Genomic DNA, 22,702 nt, shown 5'->3' with positions numbered 1-22,702 from the left:
CTTGGCCACTGTTTGGAAAACAGGGTACTGGGCTAGATGGACCATTGGTCTGACCCAGTATGGCTACTCTTATGTTCTAAAGAAAATGAAGTACACACCTGAATCGCAAAATGCCAGTCCAGCAGGGTTAGGGGTGTGCAGAGCTAAATACTGTGCTTCAGTATATCAATATTTCTACTATGCACTAGAAACGAACTGCATTGGACTAGTTTCGGAGGGACTTTATTTCTCTGGAACCTTCAGTGTGATCTGAGCCAATTACAAACTTGATATTGATTCCCCCGCAACAAATTTGGTTTATTCTGTTAAGCTTTTAGAGAGTTATATTACCTTCAGACAGATATTACATAGTAACATAGAAAATGACGGCAGATAAAGACCTGAATGGTCCATCCAGTCAGCCCTACAAGATAAACTCATTTTACATGGTATGTGATACTTTATATGTATCAGGTAAGAGAGTGCAGAAGTCTGCCCAGCACTGTTCTTGTACTAAAAGTTCTGAAGCTAATGTCAAAGCCCCTTAAAATTTACACTCCAGTCCATCCATATCTATTCAGTTATGATCAAGGCTTAGACCATAGAAGTCTGCCCTAAACTGGTTTTGCTTCCCAATTACCGGCATTGCCACCCAATCTCTGCTAAGATTCCACGGAACCATTCCTTCTAAACAGGATTCCTTTGTGTTTATCCCATGAATGTCTGAATTCCGTTACTGTTTTCATCTCCACCACCTCCCGTGGGAGGGCATTCCAAATATCCACCACCCTCTCTGTGAAAAAATACTTCCAGACATTACTCCCGAGTCTGCCCCCCTTCAACCTCAATTCATGTCGTCTAATTCTACCACCTTCCTGTCTCCGGAAAAGGTCTATTTGTGGATTAATACCTTTCAAAAATTTGAACGTCTGTATCATGTCACCCCTGTTTCTCCTTTCCTCCAAGGTATACAAGTTCAGGTCGGCAAGTCTCTCCTCGCATGGTTTGCAATGCAAATCCCATACCATTTTTGTAGCTTTTCATTGCACTGCTTTCAGTCTTTTTACATCTTTAGCAAGATACGGCCTCCAAAACTGAACACAATACTCCAAGTGGGCCCTCACCAATGACTTGTAGAGGGGCATCAACACCTCCTTTCTTCTGCTGGTTATACCCCTTTCTATGCAGCTTAGCATCCTTCTGGCTACAGCCGTCGCCTTGTCATATTGTTTCTTCACCTCCATATCCTCTGACACCAACACCTGAGTCTCTCTCCTGAGTCGAGTTTACTAATCTCTCCCACTCCTATTCAGTATCTTTCTTCTGGGTTTTCCACCCAAAGAGCATCACTCTGCACTTCTTGGCATTAAATTTTAACTATGGCAATCCAGAAACCTCACAAATACAAAAATATTTTTCAGAGCTAACCAAACCAAAAAAAAAAACTGATGGGTGCTCAGTTTTTGTAGTGTATTACGCAGGCTGGAGTCTTAGGTAGTTGCAATGACACCTACTGCCACATCATAGCACCGCACTTCAGCCCTTCCAACCTAATGAATGAGAACATTTATTTTACACTATCTAGCAGCAAAGAAACTGCAGCAATAGAGGAGGAGCATTACTTATCTTGAGGTGCTCTGGTGATTCTCATCCCAAGGGTGTAATCCTCAGAATCAATAGACCAGTCTGTGCAATTAGTTTTTCTTCTGCTGTGCTTCCAAGTGAGTCTAATTCCCAAACAATGCAAGTCAATAAGATTCGTTTGGCAGGATCTGCCTCGGGTGTTGTAACCCATTGGCTTCTGGAAAGTTAACTATCCTTTCTTTCAGCAGTGACTCCATTATTTTTCCTACCACCAATGTGAGACTTAGTAACATAGTAACATAGTAGATGATGGCAGAAAAAGACCTGTACGGTCCATCCAGTCTGCCCAAGAAGATCAATTCATATGTGCTATTTTTTTATTTGTACTGTCCTCTTCAGAGCACAGACCGTATAAGTCTGGCCAGCCCTATCCCCACCTCCCAACCACCAACCCCGCCTCCCACCACCAGCTCTGGCACAGACCCTATAAGTCTGCCCAGCACTAGCCCCGCCTCCCACCACTGGCTCTGGCACAGACTGTATAAGTCTGCCCAGCACTATCCCCGCCGCCCAACCACCAGCCCCGGCACAGACTGTATAAGTCTGCCCAGCACTATCCCTGCCTCCCAGCACCAGCTCTGGTACAGACCGTATAAGTCTGGCCAGCCCTATCCCGGCCTCCCAACCACCAACCCCGCCTCCCACCACCAGCTCTGGCACAGACCCTATAAGTCTGCCCAGCACTATCCCCGCCTCCCAACTACCAGTCCCGCCTCCCATCACCGGCTCTGGCACAGACCGTTTAAGTCTGCCCAGCACTAGTCCCGCCTCCCAACCACCAGCTCTTACTGGTCTGTAGTTTCCCACTTCTTCCCTGTCTCTATTTTTGTGAAGAGGGACCACATCTGCTGGTCTCCAATCTTGCGGACTCTCTTCCGTCTCTAAGATCTATTAAATAAATCTTTAAGACGTCCCGCAAGGACCTCTCTGAGCTCCCTCACTATCCTAGGATGTATCCCATCCGCCCCATAGTTTTGTCCACCTTCAGATTCACCAGCTGTTTATAAACTTTCTTCTGCAAACAGCACAGTATCCACTCCATTCCCAGATTTTCCCTCAGCAAACAACTGTGGCCCTTCACCAGGATTTTGCTCTGTGAACACCAAAGTAAATTGTTTATCACGCTCACGTCATCCTCCTCACTCTCCACATTGCCATTCTCATTATCTTCAGTCTTGTAATTCCAGTCGTATCTTTCATTTCTCTAATATATCTGAAGAAGATCTTTTGTCACCTCTCTTTACACCTTTAGCCATTTTTTTCTTCCGCTTTCGCTAGTCTGTATTTCCCTCTTTGCTTCTTTGAGTTTAATCCGATAATCTTTTCCGTGATCCTCTTATTGCGTTCTTTTGTAATTTCTTGATCCATTCCGTATAATTTCTTTCCAGCAGCCATTGAGTCTTGATAGGTGACAGCCAGTGTTCTTCAGCTCATGCATTACAGGGATTGGTGGCACCGGGAAGAGGGAGCTAGGGGGAGGGCTAATGTTAAACAAACTACTGCAAAACAGAGAAACTGGCTCTCTTTATTACAAATTTATATACCCCCTGCCCTAAACAATAACTATATACAGTAACTAAGGCCCCCTTTTACAAAGCCACACTAACAGCTGCCATGCAGCAATGCTGACACAGCCCATTCAAAGTGAATTTACTTATTTATAAAAATTTATAATCCGCCCATCTAAAAATCTGGGCGGAGTACAATAAAACAAATATAATCAAATTACATAAAACACCATCAATACACTCAATAAACATAAACAGAGAGAATGGGCTGTGTCGGCATTACAGCACCAGAAGCCGCCAGTGCGGCTTTGTAAAATGGGGCCTAAGCAGTGTGATATGTAAAGAGACAATCAGGGGCATTTTCGAAAGAGGACGCCCATCTTCTGACACAAATCGGGAGATGGGCGTCCTTCTCTCAGGGTCGCCCAAATCGACATAATCGAAAGTCAATTTTGGGCGTCCTCAACTGCTTCCCATCGCAGGGATGACCAAAGTTAACGGGGGGGGGGGGGGTGTCGGCAGCGTACTGAAGGCAGGACTGGGGCGTGCTTAACAGATGGGCATCCTCGGCCGATAATGGAAAAAAGAAGGGCGTCCCTGATGAGCATTTGGTCGACTTTACTTGGTCCCTTGTTTTTCACGACCAAGTCTCAAAAAGGTGCCCGAACTGACCAGATGACCACCGGAGGGAATTGGGTATGACCTCCCCTTACTCCCCCAGTGGTCACCAACCCCCTCCCACCCAAAAAAAATTTAAAAAACATTTTTCCAGCCACTATGCCAGCCTCAAATGTCATACCCAGCTTCATCACAGCAGTATGCGGGTCCCTGGAGCAGTTTTTAGTGGGTGCAGTGCACTTCAGGCAGGAGGACCCAGGCCCATCCCCCCCTACCTGTTACACTTGTGGTGGTAAATGTGAGCCCTAAGGGCTATGGTAGTGGTGTACAGTTGTGGGTAGTTGGTTTGGGGGGGGGGGGTTGGGGGGCTCAGCACACAAGGAAAGGGAGCTATGCACTTGGGAGCAATTTCTGAAGTCCACTGCAGTGCCCCCTAGGGTGCCCGGTTGGTGTCCTGGCATGTCAGGGGGAGCAGTGCACTACAAATGCTGGCTCCTCCCATGGCCAAATGCCTTGGATTTGGTCGTTTTTGAGATGGGCGTCCTCGGTTTCCATTATCGGCGAAATGCGTTTTTTCTAGCAAAAAAGGTGCCAGTACTCAAATGCTAGGCCACCCCTCAGGGGTGGGATGATCACTGAGGGACCAACCCCACAATAGCTAGGCCCCCTGCAACCAGTCACAGAATCTATGACAAGCAGAATTGGTGTGTAGAACCTGAGCTGTTTCATTAAAACTTGGGATCCATGGGTCAATTTTAGCAGACAATGGAAAAGGTGCCGGTACTCAGTACCCCCAAATACCCCCTTCAAAAAGAGCCCTGCCCATCTCTAAGGTCGATCATCTCAACATTTGGGTCGACCACCTCTTAGGTCGACCTAAATGTTGAGATGGTCGACCTTAGAAATGGGCAGGGCTCTTTTTGAGGGGGTATTTGGGGGTACTGATTACCGGCACCTTTTCACCACTGCTTTTGGCTCCTAGCTTCTACTCATTTGCCTCCCCTTGTTCCTTCTCACCCAGTACTTCCCTCGCCCTTAATTGTCTTGTCTTAATTGACTTAATTATCTCAATTGACATTGCCCTTAATTGTCGTTTGTCTGTATTACTTTTAGATTGTAAGCTCTATTGAGCAGGGACTGTCTCTTTATGTCAGGTGTTCAGCGCTGCGTGCGTCTGGTAGCGCTATACAAATGTTAATAATAATAATATTGACCATCTCTTAGGTCGACCTAAATATTGAGATTTGGGCGTCCCCAACCATATTATCGAAACGAAAGATGAACACCTATCTTGTTTCAATAATACGGGATGCCCGCCCCTTCGCGGGGACGTCCTCACAGATGGGCGCCCTTAGAGATTGTCGTCCCCGTTCGAAAATGCCCCTCAATATGTACTATGCCGTGTTTTTCATAATTTGTTATTCAATTTAATCAAATCAATTTTATGTTTAGTAAAGCTTCACACAATGCACTTCAAGAAATGTAGTTATATTCATTTCAGAGGTGTAGCTTTGGGGGGGGGGGGGGCAGTTGCTCCCCCAAACAGATTTTCAAAGAAAATGATACCTATGCACAGTGGTGTGCTGAAGCCGATTGTTATCTTTTCCAAAAATATCTGCATGCCGGCTGTTAAATTCAGGCAGCAGAGAGCCTGCTCCGACTGCAGCGATTACAACAGGCTATCTCCAGTCAGCCCCAGTCTGTTGCAGTTTCTTGTTGCCGCATGGAAAGAACTCATTCAGCAGAGGGAAAGATTTGGAGCTGCTGGATCCCTGATGTGTAAGTAAATAAAAATTGCTTACCTGTAACAATAGTTCTCTGTGGATAGGAGATCTGCTAGCCACACAGTTGAAGTGATGTCACAGTGACACAACTGACCTGGTCACTCTACAAGCTAATAAAATGTTAAAAAAACATCTAGTATGCAGGTCCCTTCTTTCCCGCTCACTGTACAGCATTATAATGTAACCCCATTTTCTTTGTTGTGGATTTCACTTGGTTCTCTAGTGTTAAGTTACGGTCCATTGTAATGCCGAGGATTTAAAGGCTGTCTGAGATAGGGAGGGTGTAATCTGGGGTATTAATACTTATTGGGTTGTCAGCGCTGTATTGGGATGAGAGGATGAGACAGTGTGTTTTTTCTTTGTTGAGTTTTAGTTGAAATGCATTTGCCCATGAGTCCATGATGTTCAAGCTGAGCTTGATTTCGTTGGTGATTTCTGTCAGGTCATGTTTGTAAGGAATGTATATTGTGACATCATCTGTATAGATGAAAGACCTTTGGTTGGATAAGGACTTGGCTAGTGGGGTCATCATTAGGTTGATCCAACTAAATATATTCCATCAATCCTGAAGTAATCTAGTAGTCTTAGTAATATATTGTGGTTTATCATGTTGAATGCACTAGACATGTCGAATTGGAGGAGAAGGATGGTTTTGCCTGTTGCTATTTCCTGCTTGAATTTGGCTAGGAGAGTTATTAGTACTGTTTCAGTTTTGTGAAGGGGGCGAAATCCTGATTGTGATTCATATAATATTGAGAATTTATTTATATAATTAGTATGTTGTTTGGTTACCATGCTTTCCATCAGTTTGACTACCAGTGGGATAGATGCTACTGGACAGTAGTTAGTGATTTCATTTGTTGTTTTCTTGGTATCTTTTGGTATTGGGGTGAGTAGGATGTTGCCATTTTCCTTAGGGAAGAGGCCTTGCTGAAGCATGTATTTTAGGTGGCATGTGAGGTCTGCTATGAAGCGGTCAGGGGTGGATTTTATTAGGTAGTTGGGACAGGTATCTAGTTTACACTGTGTGTTGGAGAACCTATTAATTGCCTGGGTAACTGTTTTGACGGTGAGGAGAGCGAAGTTTGACCAGGTTCGGTCAGCTGCGTATTCTCCAAAAGTTGGGTCCAACTCATTAAGAAAGTTTTCGGTATCGGTGTTGTCCTGAGGTAGCATGTTGCATAGGTTTACAATTTTTTCATTGAAGTACTTAGCAAGTTTGTCTGCAGATGGGATGTCTGTATTCGTTGTAGTGACCAAGGTGGTGTCTAGGAGTTTGTTCACGAGTTGGTATAATTTCTTTGTGTCTTTGTAATCTGTCCCTATTTTAGTTTTATAGTATGATCGTTTGGTCTGTCTTATTGCGTATTTGTATTTTCTTTGTGTTTGTTTCCACGTGTTGAGTGTATGTTCATCTTTTGTTTTTCGTAATCACAAAAGAGAGGGTAATACAAGCATACAATATAGAAAAGAAAAAGCAACACTGGGCCTTCAAGAAAGAGACAATGGCAGTCCTTTATTGTTAAAAAAAAACCCGACACGGGCCGTGTTTCGGCGCACAAGCGCCTGCCTCAGGGGTCAAAGTTTTCACACAGACAGCGTCTGTTAGGATTGAACAAACGCTCAGTGGTGGCTGGCAATTTACTCAGACTGTCTGAATATTCCTGCTCATATATTGGTGAAGACACACTTTGGTAATTTACTCAGACTGTCTGAACACACTTTGACCCCTAAGGCAGGCGCTTGTGCACCGAAACACGGCCCGTGTCGGGTCTTTTTCACAATAAAGGACTGCCATTGTCTCTTTCTTGAAGGCCCAGTGTTGCTTTTTCTTGTCTATCTTTTGTTTTTCTCCATACTCATTCGAGTTTCCTGGATTGTGTTTTTAGCTTTTTCAGTTCATCGTTGAACCATGGTATCGAGTTGTGCAGGTTCTTGTTCGTAAGGGTGCTATTTCATCTAGTATGCTTTTGCATCTTTTATCTCATTCTATGAGGTAGTATATGGAGTCCGTTTGTGCTGTCCATTCGTTATTGTATATCTGTTGGCAGAATGTTTTCGTGTCTACTTGACCTCTTGTGCTGTAGGTTGTGTGTTCTTGTATAAGGTATGCACCCTTCTTCCGCCAGTTTAGGGATAAGTTTAGTTTATAGTGATCGTTTCATGTTGTTTCTGTCCATTTAATGTCTGTTATTATTAGGTTCTGGTCTGTTGGCAGTTTGTGAGAAATGAGGTCGAGTGTGTGCCCTTTGACATGGGTTGCTTGCATATGTGGCCATTTGAGATCCCATAAGTAGAGGAATTCCTTACATTCTCGCGCGTTGATAGAGTTTGGGTCTATAGAGGTTAACGTCTCCTAATACTAGTGTATTGGAGTTGGTTACATGTGTTTGAAATGAAGTCCATGAAGAATGGCCTTCGTTCAATTACCTGATGGTCTGTAAAACAAGACACAATTCAAGTGATTGCGTAGGGTTTTGTTGTGGATTCTGATTGAGGCAATTTCAAGTTGAGGTGTTATGGACTCAGCAGTGGTTTCGGTGGTAAAGTGGGATCGATAGATTGGTGCTATGCCTCCGCCTCTCTTTTCCTTTCTGCTCCAGTGTATGATTTTGTATCCTGGAGGGCACAGATCTAAGATTATAGGGTCCTTTTGATCATGGATCCAGGTTTCATTGATGAAAAGTAGATCAAGGTTTTCTGACCTGATCCAGTCTTTTAATATTGTTGTTTTGTTTACAGCGGATCTGGCGTTGATATAACTCACTTGAATTGTTTGGTATAGGTCTTCTGCGTTTGGTGTTGTGTGGATTTTTGTTAGTTGTCGTTTCTTTGTTTGTGTGGGTTTGTTAGTACCTTTCTTTCACTTCTGTTGTGGTTGTTTGCATGTTGGTGTTTTTCCTTTGTTTAAGTTGTTGTCAGTTTGATGAGGTGTGGTGTATCTGATCAGTCTTTGATGATTATGTAATATGGGTAAGATGTTACTTTCTGCAAATGAGATGGTTAGTGTTAGGTGGATCAGTGTTAAGGAGTCGATTACTAGGAGTAGTTTGAAGGTATTCATTTTGGTTTCAGTTTACTGTGGGTTATTAATAGGCCGTGCTCTGATGTTCTTTGTTCTTTGGTATGGAATCTGATGTTCTAGTCTTGTGTGTTTTCAGCTTGCCTTTGAGCTGTTGAGATCAGCAGTGGCTCCGGTTTCAGTGATATGTTAGTGAAGTGAACAGAGGAGATGGGGGGGGGGGGGGGTATAGCTCTGAGTCAAGGGTCCTCTTTTAATCTGTCTCCTAGCAACTAATTGCTCCCATTCTCCTTGCCCATTGGTCTTCAGGCTCCTAGTTCCTGCTTTGGCTGGAGACAGAGGGGAGGCAGGGGGGGATGGGGGACCTTCAGAGCACTTTCAGGTAGTTAGCAGGGAGGTGTCACAGATGCGACATTAAGCAATCAAGTTGGAAGATTCTAAATTCAGAGTACCTTAAAGGTAATTAGCAGAGGGGAGTCATATATGCCAACAGAGAACTCAGGTTGGGGATTCTTATCGCTCTGATATCCTGCTTCTAGGTTACTGATCAATTCTACAGCAGTCACTTTATGCTAGTTTCAGTTCTTAATTTTTCTTATGCTTGCTTAAAATGTTATGGTGTTCATAGATTGCCTATGTTAATACAATGACCAGTTTCTCCTTCTGAATTCAGTAACTGTCTTTGATTGCTAACAAGTCCACCCAGAGGGGAGGGTTAGCTCTTGGTCAGGGAAAGGTATTAGAAAGACAATGGTAAGGTACTTGATTTAATTGGTCTTTGGAATGTGGTCAGCAAGGAATGCTGGCACATAAAACTGGTTTTAAACTTCCATAAGATCTTTCCTTTTCTCAAGTATCTTTCCTAATATATTTTATTTTTATTTTTGTTACATTTGTACCCCGCGCTTTCCCACTCATGACAGGCTCAATGTGGCTTACATGGGGCAATGGAGGGTTAAGTGACTTGCCCAGAGTCACAAGGAGCTGCCTGTGCCTGAAGTGGGAATCGAACTCAGTTCCTCAGTTCCCCAGAACCAAAGTCCACCACCCTAACCACTAGGCCACTCCTTCCACAGTTTCAGATATTGCTGTTCATTAGTTAAAGCTCGCTTGTGTGCAGATCAGTTAACGTCAAGTTGGTTTAAAAAGCAAAAGGTTTATATTTAATGCTGGTGTGCCAAACTACAGGAGATGGGTAGGGGTAGGCCAGGGCTGAAACTAGGCTACAGGGAGGTGTGGAAGGTAGGGTAGAGAAGAGAAGGGAAGGGAAGGGCTGATGCTGGGCTATAAGGATGGAAGGGAAGGGGTAGGGTAGAGAAAGAAAGGATTGATGCTGGGCTATGGAGATGGATGGGGGTAGGAAGGGAAGGGTAGGGCTGATTCCGGGCTACAGGGATGAAGGGTAGAGCTGATTCTGGGCTACAGAGATGGATGAGGAGGGTAGGGAAGGGTAGGGCTGATGCCAAGCTACAGGGTTGGATTGGAAGGGTAGGGCTGATGTCGAGCTACAGGGATGGATAGGGGAATAGGAAAGGGAAGGATAGGGCTGATGTCGAGCTACAGGGAGGGATGAGGTTTTGAAAGGGTAGAGCTGATGTCAAATACAAGGAGAGATAGGGGTTGGAAAGAGAAGGGTAGGGCTGATGTCAAGATACAGGGAGAGATGGGGGTACAGGGCTGATGATGGGTACAGGTCAATTTCACATTTTTGGTCCTTTATTCTATAATTGATAAGGGTTGATCTGTGTTCTGCATGTGGCTGAGGTGAGATTTTTCTGGCATGTGGTTTGTGTGGAGCTCTATATCTGTCTGACATGTCTGGCTTTTCCAATGGAACACATATTGCTGTTGTGTATATTCACTGCTGCCTTTTTAAAGGTACTGTTATTCGTATTTGTGTGTTCAGAATTGGTGGTGTTAAGGTTTGCAACATAGGCTCAAAGTAAGTATGTAGTTTCTGTTGATGCAGGACACCTGTTGGGCAGCCTGATTATTAGAAATCCTTCATCAAATGGAAGATTTGGGAGAGATACCAGTGCCAGAAATGGTATTCAAAGCTGATGAGACAGAGAAACTGAATGAAATCTCTATAAACCTAGAGGATGTAATGGGGCAATTTGACAATTTGAACAGTTGCAATTCTCCTGGACCGGATGGTATTTATCCCCGAGTACTGATAGACTTAAAAAATGAACTGGCGGAGCTAAAAATATTTAACTTTAAAATTGAGCATGGTACGGGTAGCCCATGAAATGCCGATATTTAAAAAAGGTTCCAGAGGGGATCCGGGAAATTATAGACCGGCGAGTCTGACATCGGTGCTGGGCAAAATGGTAGAGACTATTATAAAGAACAAAATCACAGAGCATATTCAAAAGCATGGATTAATGAGACAAAGCCAACATGGATTTAGTGAAGGGAAATCTTGCCTCACCAAAATATTACATTTCTTTGAAGGGGTGAACAAACATGTGGATAAAAGCGAGCCGGTTGATATTGTGCATCTGGATTTTCAAAAGGCGTTTGATAAATTACCTCATGAAAGACTCCAGAAGAAATTGGAGAGTCATGGGATATGAGGAAGTGTCCTACTGTGGATTAAAAACTGGTTAAAGGTTAGAATACAGAGAGTAGGGTTAAATGGTCAGTATTTTCAATGGAGAAGGGTAGATAGTGGGGTTCCCCAGGGGTCTGTGCTGGGACCGCTGCTTTTTAACATATTTATAAATGATCTAGAGATGGGAGTAACTAGTGAGGTAATTAAATTTGCTGACAACACAAAGTTATTAAAAGTTGTTATATTGCGATAGGATTGTGAAAAATTACCTTACGAGACTAGGAGACTGGGCATCTAAATAGCAGATGACGTTTAATGTGAGCAAGTGCAAAGTGATGCATGTGGGAAAGAGGAACTCGAACTATAACTATGTAATGCAAGGTTCCACGTTAGGAGTCACCAACCAAGAAAGGGATCTCGGCGTTGTTATTGATGATACGTTGAAATCCTCTGCTCAGTGTGCTGCGGCGGCTAAGAAAGCAAATAGAATGTTAGGTGTTATTGGATCACTGCATCTCAAAAAAGATATAGTGAAATTAAAAAAGGTACAGAGAAGGGCAACGAAAATGATAAAGGGGATGGGACAACTTCCCTGTGAGGAAAGGCTGAAGCATCTAGGGCTCTTCAGCTCGGAGAAGAGACGGCTGAGGGGAGATATGATAGAGATCTATAAAATACTGAGTGGAGTGGAATGGGTAGACGTGAATCGTTTGTTTACTCTTTCCAAAAATACTAGGACTAGGGGGCATGCGATAAAGCCACAAAGTAGTAAATTTAATACGAATCGGAAAAAATGTTTCTTCACTCAACGTGTAATAAAACTCTGGAATTTGTTGCTAGAGAATGTGGTAAAGGCGGTAAGCTTAGCAGGGTTTAAAAAGGGTCTGGACGGCTTCCTAAAGGAAAAGTCCGTAGACCATTATTAAATTGACTTGGGGAAAATCCACTGTTTATTTCTGGGATAAGCAGCATAAAATGTATTGAGTTTTTTTTTTTTTTTTTTTTTTTTGGGGGGGGGGGGGGGGGCGGGAATCTTGCCAGGTATTTGTGACCTGGATTGGCCACTGTTGGAAACAGGATGCTGGGCTTGAAGGACCTTTTGTCTGTCCCAGTGTGGAAATACTTATGTACTTAAGTGCACTCTAAGGCATTGTTTAGGAGTATCCCAAGAAACACTACTCACACCTATATACATACTGCCCACCAAATGTTGAGTCTATGCCACTGCTACAGTGGGCTGCTCCTTCATGCCCCTGCCCCACACTGGCTGCCTGGGTAGAATTTATGCCACTCCAGGGCACCTGTGTGAAAAGTTCAGAGGTATAAACTATAAAAGTAAGATATAAGCCTATGTGTCTTTATAAAATAACTTCCTGAAATGATCTCCAGTGAGTACAAGTGCCCACACATAAATTTACAGTACACCTGCTCCAAAGGAACTGTAAATGTGTGTATGTAATCGATGTGTGTGCTCCTGTGTATTTTATAAAATGCGCACATACATAATAGCTCTACCCCTTCTACACATAAAAGTGCACGCCCAAGAATGCCTCCTCTTTCCATGCAAACACATGTACACTCTCATGCAAGTTTCTGGGAGCCCTTTTCTGTTAGTATAACATGCTTTACAGTTGGAAATGCTTTTTAAAATTACCCCCAAGTGAACAAATGCATGGTTTCTCTGAGTACCTATATACTTTAACTTTCTGCAGGTCTTGCAGCGTGCTATGTCAGACTTACCATAAAGGTCCCGAATGGCTATGATGTCATCAAAGCTCAGGACAAAGTCTCTTCCCAACTTCTTATAATAAGGCGACATCAGCGCATTCTTGACAGGCGAGTGCTCCAGGCCTAGGGTGTGTCCAATCTCATGCGCTATGACAATAAACAGGTTTCGACCTTTGCTGTTCAAGGACCACTGTTCGTCATTATCGAAATGTGCCTCTCCACGGCGAGGAAAGAATGCGTGTGCCAAGGCACCTCCTGCATCAACAGAAAACAGACATCCCACCCACCCCCATCCCTCTATCAGTAAGAAGCACCAAATACCATTACTTCATGGAAAAAACACCACATCCTGGATATCCAGCTAATGATTCTTGCTAATACTGTATAGCAAACTACTTGGGGTAAAAAAAACTTAGCCGAGCTTCGACAGCAACTCTAGTAGCTGAAAAGTAAAGCTAGTGCCATGCAGACTTTAATGGTGTGTGCCCTGAAAATGGCAAGGACTGATCAAGATCAAATATGCATTTGTTATATCACATCATATCATACATAAGTACATAAGTAATGCCATACTGGGAAAAGTCCAAGGGTCCATCAAGCCCACCATCCTGTCCACGACAGCGGCCAATCCAGGCCAAGGGCACCTGGCACGCTTCCCAAACGTACAAACATTCTATACATGTTATTCCCGGAATTGTGGATTTTTCCCAAGTCCATTTAGTAGCGGTTTATTGGCTTGTCCTTTAGGAAACCGTCCAACCCCTTTTTAAACTCTGCTAAGCTAACCGCCTTCACCACTTTTTCCGGCAACAAATTCCAGAGTTTAATTATATGTTGGGTGTAAGTTTATCTTGTTGGGCAGACTGGATGGACCATGTTATGTTATGTACTGCTTACATTCTGCAAATACCATGCAGATCACAATAAACACCAAAATGATCTGATCACAAATCAGCATACACAAGCTAGACGTAAAATCAACTCATATTGATTCTGTAAATAAAAATGTCTTAAGAGCTTTCCAAAAACATAACTGGACAAGATACGAAGTTGTAATGGTAATATGTTCCGTACGGAAACAATTTGATAATAAAGAGAGAGATTAAATATCCTAAATTTGGTAACACATCCAAAACGCTAATAACATTAAATTTCTAGTTCTAACTCCAGTGATCCATCAGTGATGCAGCAATGTGATCCATCAAATAGTAAATGACATGAAATGACGGCAGAAAAAGACCTGCACGGTCCATCCAGTCTGCCCAACAAGATAAACTCATATGTGCTACTTTTTGTGTATACCTTACCTTGATTTGTACCTGTCCTTTTCAGGGCACAGACCATATTAGTCTGCCCAGCTCTATCCCCGCCTCCCAACCATCAGTCCCGCCTCCCACCAACGGCTCTGCCACCCGATCTCGGCTAAGCTCCTTAGGATCCATTCCTTCTGAACAGGATTCCTTTATGTTTATCCCACACGTGTTTGAATTCCGTTACGTTTTCATTTCCACCACCTCCCGCGGGAGAGCATTCCAAGCATCCACTACTCTCTCCATGAAAAAATACTTCCTGACATTTTTCTTGAGTCTGCCCCCCTTCAATAACGAGGGGCCTCAGCATATCTTAAATGTCAATGTGCAAAGTGTGAATTTCAATCTTTCATATATGGGTAGCCAATGAAGTCTTTGCAACAATTCTGAAGCTGAATAAAAAAATAAAATAAAAATCAACCGAGCAGCTGTATTCTGAACTAACTGTAATCTCTTTATCGGCCATTGGTAATATATGCTGACATCAGAAAGAACAGGCGGAGAAGCAAAGGACCACAACTGAAGAACAATAGACCAAAGAGCTGATGGAAATAAACCACCAAAGTCAAAACCTTTATCAAAATCTAATTAAATAGAACATGGCTGCATCAGACATAATGGCAAGACACACTAAAAACAAATATATAGTAACATAGAGGGGGGTAATCGAACGGGGGCGCCCATCTCTAAGGACGGCCCCATAAAGGGGCGGGACAACCAGTATTATCGAAACAAGATGGACGTCCATCTTTCGTTTCGATAATACAGTCGGGGACGCCCAGATCATGAAATTTAGGTTGACCTTAGAGATGGTCGTCCCCGGTTTTTGGCGATAATGGAAACCGAGGACGCCCATCTCAGAAACGACCAAATCCAAGCTATTTGGTCATGGGAGGGGCCAGCATTCGTAGTGCACTGGCCCCACTAACTGAATGGAAAAGGAAAGGAGCGGCTATGCGTAAAGGAAATTGCATGCAAATGAGCTGCTCGCTGTTAGCTCATTTGCACACGATTTCCTTCCTAAGGAGGGGAAGCGACAGCAGTTGATCCTTCCCAGCTATGTCCAAAATATGGATGTATCTGTGAGAAGGACATCCATGCCTTTGCTATGCCTCTGACACCCTCTTTATTTATTTATTTGGATTTTGGATCACAAGTAGCAGCAGTGGGATTTGAACCGGCCACCTCTGGATTGCAAGACCAGTGCTCTAACCACTAGGCCACTCCTCCACTCCACTCCCTTGTAATTTAGCCATCCCTGTGGGGGGGGGGGGGCAGTATGCAGGTCCCTGGGGGGGGAGGTGTGTGTGTGTCAGCGGAGGCATAACGAAGGCGTGGACGTCCTTCTTTCAAACATTTTGGACGTCCTCAACTGCCCCCCCCCCCCAACTGGGAACTTTGGACACTGAGTTCTGCTTGAAGTTATGGACTGAGCTAAACACTGATTTTGAATTGAAAAAGTATTACATTGACCGAGGAGCTACATAAACATCTGCACACCAAGCAGACGGATAAAAACTTTATACCATCCAAGCTAAGTAGTGAACATTTCTCGTATTTTTTATAAATAACTATTCTCAGCTGGCTGTGTTAAAACTAGGTTGGAGGTAGGGCATGCAATGATGTGAACAGGGCGTTGTTTTACATCTCGAACCTTTGACTCATTATATAGACCAAAAAAACTGAGCACAACTTTATTATTTATAAACAGTTTTTCTTTCTTTTTACTTTTTTGTTCTTTTTTCTTTTTTTAACATATCATAGTAACATAGTAAATGACGGCAGAAAAAGACCTGCATGGTCCATCCAGTCTGCCCAACAAGATAAACTCATATGTGCCACTTTTTGTGTATACCTTACCTTGATTTCTACCTGTCTTTTTCAGGGCACAGACCGTAGAAATTTGCCCAGCACTAGCCCCGCCTCCCAACTACTAGCCCCCCCCCCCCCCCCACTGGCTCTGCCACCCAATCTCCGCTAAGCATCTGAGGATCCATTCCTTCCGAACAGGATTCCTTTATGTTTATCCCACGCATGTTTGAATTCCGTTACCATTTTCATCTCCACCACCTCCCGCGGGAGGGCATTTCAAGCATCCACCACTCACTCCGTGAAGAAATACTTCCTGACATTTTTCTTGAGTCTGCCCCCCCTTCAATCTCATTTCATGTCCTCTAGTTCTACCGCCTTCCCATCTCCGGAAAAGGTTCATTTGCGGATTAATACCTTTCAATTATTTGAACGTCTGTATCGTATCACCCGTTTCTCCTTTCCTCCAGGGTATACATGTTCAGGTCAGCAAGTCTCTCCTCATACGTCTTGTAATGCAAATCCCATACCATTCTCGTAGCTTTTCTTTGCACTGCTTCAATTCTTTTTACATCCTTAGCAAGATACGGCCTCCAAAACTGAACACAATACTCTAGGTGAGGCCTCACCAACGACTTATACAGGCCAATCAACACTTCCTTTCTTCTGCTGGTCACACCTCTCTCTATACAGCCTAACAACCTTCTAGCTAAATAGATTGTGTGCAGAGCAATCAATAAAATATGTATTTTATTGATATATATTTGTATATCCATCAAAAGATTGATAAGCACGTTCCATATCAATGTAACATAGTAACATAACTTAGTAGATGACGGCAGAAAAAGATCCGCACGGTTCATCCAGTCTGCCCAACAAGATAAACTCATATGTGTATACCTTACCTTGATTTGTACCTGTCTTTTTCAGGGCACAGACCGTATAAGTCTGCCCAGCACTATCCCCTCCTCCCAACCACCAGCCCCGCCTCCCACCACCGACTCTGGCACAGACCGTATAAGTCTGCCCACCACTATCTTCGCCTCCCCACCACCAACCCCTTTTCCCCCCACCAGCTCCACCATGGTTGCAACACAAGCTATGGATTGATTCTTACAAGTTTAAACAAAGTACACGTGCAAATGCTTCGAAGAATAGAAACAAAAATTAAATTAAAAATGTTGAACCAAATAAAAAAAAAATCAAAGGTTAAAAACTATAGAACCATAAAAAACCAAAAACTTCCTTCTTCTTTTACATTATAAATCAAAACATACCACTATGTTTGGGACTCTCTCTACAGTTGACAGTATTTTTTTAAAAAGGTCATATCTATGTGCTTTTCAAGTGTTGAAAAATCTTTATATGCTAAAAAAAATGTTAATTAAACAGAGAGGTGGAAAGGAGCTGCCAGAGGATAAATAATTCTGCACTGCAGTTTTGGCCAATGAAGCACACAGCAATAGATTTAGATTTTGGGAACTGCTCTTGCAGTGTATGAGGAATCCTGATGACATTCAGCTTCCATATAATCTCGTTCATTTAGCAAAGGCCCCCGATGCAGGCATTCAGCCAAAACATGGCTGTGTTGGGTCTATCTAATAACAGCATATGGTTTGTGTGGTTGTTTCTCCACTTGCCTGTCTCCATTCTTTGTGTGTCCTGGTGTGTTCTTCTTTTGTTGTTTGTATCAATGTGACACCTTAACATTCCGTTCAAATTCCCACATTAACTGCATGGTGTAGAAAGGGGCAGGAAGTGGGGTATAGACTGTACCTTGCAATTAACACATCATAAATGACCACACATTAAACTACCATGGAAAATCATGCAGATCACTTAATGCCACCTAAGTAGGTGGTAAGTGCATGCACATTATCTGCAGTGCACTTAGGGGCCCTTTACTAAAGGATTGGCACACACGCGCCAATCCAGAATTACCGCAGGAGAAGTTCCCACCCCCAGCATGCGCCATTTCTGCCACTACAAAAAATTCAGATCGGTAGGGAAAGCACCTAGCACATACACAGAACAGTCTCTCAGTAAGTGTCCATGTTCTGTGCGTGCCCAGGAATTATTTAATCATTTTGTCCCGCTGCTGAGTTCTCTCCTATTCCCTGTAGTGCTCTGATACTGGCTGCACACTCCCCTTTCCCCTGATGCTGGCTCCACCTTCCTCCTGTGGCTTACTTACTTGCACACTTGGGAATCTCCTCCTTGCTGAAAGCTCTCCAGCTGACATCATAAAGGGGGGCTTTCCCCAGCCGATTGGCTGTCTGCTTTTGTTTCTCCACCCCTCTAAGCTGTTTTCTGGGTTTTTTTTTTTTTCCAAATCCTTTTTATTGGTTTTTTATAATATAGAACATTATCATGAGTTACAACGTTTCAAAATTTACTACATACAGCTGAAATTCTTAGTACACTCCTGCTTCATTACCCTTTGCCCTCCCCCCCCCGTGTCATGGTGGTGCTGGATTCTGTTCTTGAGATTGTTCATATGGTTGCCAGAGTTTGTCAAAGGCTCCCATTCTCCTTCTTCTTATGGCTGTTAGTTTTGCCATCTGATACATAAAGTCAACTTTTTGCAGCACCTTTTGTATTTCAGGTGGCTGTGGTTTTTTCCAGTCTCTTGCTATTGCTATTTTGGCTGCCACTAGATATTGCGTAGCCAGCTTGTGTTGGAGTCCTGTTAATGATATCGGTTTCAAATGTAGGAGGCAATTTTCCGGCCTGCATGGGTAGGGGTGTTGTAGCACTTTAGTTATCAATGTGATCACCGTCCTCCAATATGCTGCTATCCTCTGACAGTCCCACCAAATATGCATAAAAGTGCCTCTGGCTCCACATCGCCAGCATTCTCCTGATGTCTCTGGGTATAAATATTGTAGTCTATCTGGCATATAATACCACCAGTAATATATTTTGAAACCATTCTCAATTGCACTCTGAGCCATTGAGGGTTTAAACAAGTATCGGTAGCCTCTCTTCCAGCTTTCTTTTGAAAATGTGCATTGCAATGTTCCCTCCCATCTGCTAACATAGGTTACCTGGGGGTCTGTTCGTTGTAGCAATGCTAGGTATAGGCGTGATACACTTCCCTTCCCCCCTCCCTTTCTCAGAGCTACTTCCAGAGATGTTTCCCCCAATTCCAACTCTTCTCGGGCCCTGGTATGTATATAATTACGTATACAGCAGTAAAATACTTGATCTTTGGCCTGCAGACCGTATTCCTCCTGTAATTCTGCAAAGCCTATTATCTTATTATTCTCCCATAATTGGCCCAGTGTGTGTAGCCCTGCTCGTGTCCAGTGTCTGTAGGCTATCTCAGTAGCTCCTAATGGGAACCCTGGGGCCTTTCGTATTCCTGTCTGATGATAGTATGTTCGTTCTGGGAACCACTGTTTCCTGATTTGGTGCCAGGTGGACAGAATATGCCCTACCCCTATGGGCGCCCTTTGCCCTATACTCCTCAGTTCTTTATTTGGTAGCCACAGAATATCCCCCACTTCTCTCATCCCCAACCAGGACCTTTCCCAATGTAACCATTTTTTATTGACTGCCGGTTGCCAATCTGCTAAGATTCTCAGTTGGGCCGCTTGGTAGTATATGAAGAAATTCGGGACTCCCATCCCACCCCTCTCTTGCGGTTAAAACATTATGGCACGCCTCACCCGTGGTGGCCTTTTTCTCCAGATGAAAGCAAACATCTTTCTATTGAGGCGAGCAAAGAAACTTCGAGGGATTGGGATAGGTAGTGCCATAAACAGATACAATAATTTCGGCAACATCATCATTTTAATGGCATTTATACGCCCCATCCATGAGATGTTCAAACCTTCCCATCTATCAAGCTCTGCTAATAATTCTGTTATTTTCATTGGAAAATTTGCCTCATATAAATCTTCCATTTTAGGTGTAATCTGTATCCCCAGATATTTGATGGATTTTGTGGCCCATATGAACGGGAATGCCGCTTTCATCTGCGTAACCTCCTGCCCAGGCATTGTGATGTTAAGGATTTCGGTCTTGCTAATGTTTACCTTAAAACCTGATCGTTCCCCATATTGCTTCATTATCTCTACTGCCCGCCGCACAGAGGGCTCAGGGTTTGTCAATGTCATCAGGATATCGTCTGCAAATAACATCAGCTTATGCTCCCTCTTCCCTCTTACTACTCCCTTGACTCTTGTATCTGCTCTAATGTTACAGGCCAGTGGTTCAATTGTTAGGGCAAACAGTAACGGGGAAACTGCACATCCCTGCCTGGTACCTCTTTGGAGTTTTATTGGCTCTGAATATGAGCCATTGATTTTTAGTACTGCCAATGGGGCCTGGTATAATAATTGCAGCCATTTCAAGTATCCTCCCTCTATTCCAATCCTCTGAACCAGTGCAAACAAGAATGGCCATTCCACTTGATCAAATGCTTTTTCTGCATCGATCGAAAGTACTATGGCTGGCTCCTGTTCGTCTCTCATCTGCTGTAGTACATGTAATAAGCATCTTGTGTTGTCAAAGGCCTGACGGCCTGATATAAACCCCACCTGATCTTCGTGGACTAGCCTGGGCAATACCTTTTGCAGCCTATTTGCCAATATTTTTGTGAATATTTTATAATCTATATTTAAGAGAGATATTGGCCTGTAGGACCCACATTGCTGTGGATCCTTGCCCAGCTTAAGCAATAAGGTCACTGCTGCCAGTTGCCAGGAGTAAGGTAGCTCCCGCGCCTGGTCAAATGACCGGAAGAGCCGCAGTAGCAGTGGTGCCAGAGTATTTGCATACAATTTATATATTCTAGCTGGGAAGCCATCTGGCCCTGGTGCTTTAGCATGGGGGAGTGCTCTAATCGCTTCCTTGATCTCCTCCAGCTCTATGGGCATCGAAAGTTTTTCTCTTTCCCCCTGTGACAGCTGGGGTATTTCTATCCCTTGCAAGTATTCTTCTATATTATTGGGGGCTACCTCCACTTCAGATTTGTACAGGTTAGTGTAAAATTCATGGAAAGTAGCTTGAATGTCACCTGTTAGTGTGACCGTTTGGCCTTGCTGTGTTATAAGACTATGTATCTGATTACGGGAAGCCTGTTTTTTAAATTTGTTCGCTAATAGTCTACTCGCTTTATCCCCCAGCTCATAATATTCCTGTTGCACTTGTTGCAGTTGACTAGCCACCTCTGCCATCTGTAATTCATTAAGTTGCATTCTAGTTTTATGAAGCTCAATCATTGCTTTTTTATCCATGGGATCTGCTTTATGTTGTCGCTCTGCCTGCTCTATCGTCTCCCTTAGTTCCCTTTCTTTAGCTTCTTTTGTTTTTTTCAGATGGGCCTTGAGGGCGATAAGCTGACCTCTCAGTACTACCTTTAGACCCTCCCATAAGCTCTCTGGGTGGATGTCTCCCAAATCATTAAATTCCAAGTATTCCTTTATATACTGCTCAATCTTTCCCACATTTTCCGGCTCGTTTAAGAGTGCCTCATCTAACCGCCAATATCTTTGTCCTCCTGCTTCTCTCCAAAACCTGAGCCTGAGAAATACCGGGGCATGGTCTGACCACGTACGTATTTCTATATGTACCTTCTGCATGGCTTGCGCCACTACCCCATCCCCCAACCAGAGATCTATTCTCGAATAGGAGTTGTGTGTGGGTGAATAGAAGGTATAGTCTTTATCATGTACATGTGTTGTTCTCCATAAATCCACCAAGCCCCACCTCTTTATAAATCTCTTCAAAATCTCTCTATCTTTCTTAGCATACCCCGCCTGTCCCGTTGAGTTGTCTACAGGGGCGTAGCCACGGGTGGGCCTGGGTGGGCCCAGGCCCACCCACTTTCCCTCCAGGCCCGCCCAGGCGCCCATTCACATCCTTCGCTCGCTGCTTCTCCCCAGGCTCCACTTCGCTGCATCGCTCAGCATTCTGCTTCTTGCCTGTCGCGCGATGCTGCCATTCATGCAGTCGGCGGTGCTCTCCCCTGCCGCGTCCATCCGGTCCTAACAGGAAGTGCATCAGAGGACCGGATGGACGTGGCGGGGGGGGGGAGCGCGGCTGCCTGTGTGAAAGCCTGCGCAGCGTGCAGCGTGGCGGGCGAGAGGAAGAGTGCAGGGAGCGACGATCATGCGGCGAAGCGGAGCCTGGGGAGAGGTGCGCATAGCTACATTTGGTGCTCACTCAGCCAAGGTACTGGGCAGGCAGCGGAGCAGAGGGAGAAATCTTGTTTAGTGGGAGGAGAGGGAGAAATGCTGCCTGGAGGGAGAGGGGGAGAGGGACAAGAGATATGGGGTGGATGGAGAAGGAGAAATGTTGCATGGAGGGGGAGGGAGAACACAGGGAGAAATGTTGGACACAGGTGAAGAGGAGGAGAGATGGTGCATGAGGGTGGAGGGAAGGAAGAGAGAGAGAGACAAAGGGGTAGAGGGGGGCAAGAAAGGGAGAAATCTTGTATATGGGGCTGGAGGGGAGGGAGAGATGGTGCACGGAGAAGAGAGGGAGAAATGTTGGGCATGACAGTGGATGGGAAGAAGGGAGAGACGCTGTATGGGTGGAGGAGAAAGACATATTGGACCTGGGGCACAAGGGAGGGGGAGACAGAGATGGTGGACAATGGGAGAGAGACAGAAATGTTGGACATGGTGGAGGAAGGAAGAGAATGCTGCATGGGAAGGAGGGGGAAGACAGCTATTGGATCTGGGGTACAAGGGAGGGGGAAAGAAGGATGTGGACAATGGGAGAGAGGGGGAGAT

General features: G+C 44.2%; 1 protein-coding gene across 1 annotated transcript in view; it reads right to left on the bottom strand.

Moving 5' to 3' along the window:
* Positions 1-22,702, bottom strand: part of MMP28 (matrix metallopeptidase 28) — a 94,479-nt gene that overhangs the window by 23,131 nt on the left and 48,646 nt on the right. The window contains exon 5 of the mRNA XM_030186051.1: positions 12,853-13,095. Within this exon, the coding sequence (XP_030041911.1) occupies positions 12,853-13,095 (243 nt within the window). The remainder of the gene's footprint in view (positions 1-12,852; positions 13,096-22,702) is intronic.

The sequence above is a fragment of the Microcaecilia unicolor genome, chromosome 13 (genome assembly GCF_901765095.1).
Source record: "Microcaecilia unicolor chromosome 13, aMicUni1.1, whole genome shotgun sequence".
Taxonomy (NCBI): domain Eukaryota; kingdom Metazoa; phylum Chordata; class Amphibia; order Gymnophiona; family Siphonopidae; genus Microcaecilia; species Microcaecilia unicolor.
The sequence above is the reverse complement of the archived record's forward strand: the minus strand, read 5'-3'. Positions and strand labels throughout refer to the sequence as shown.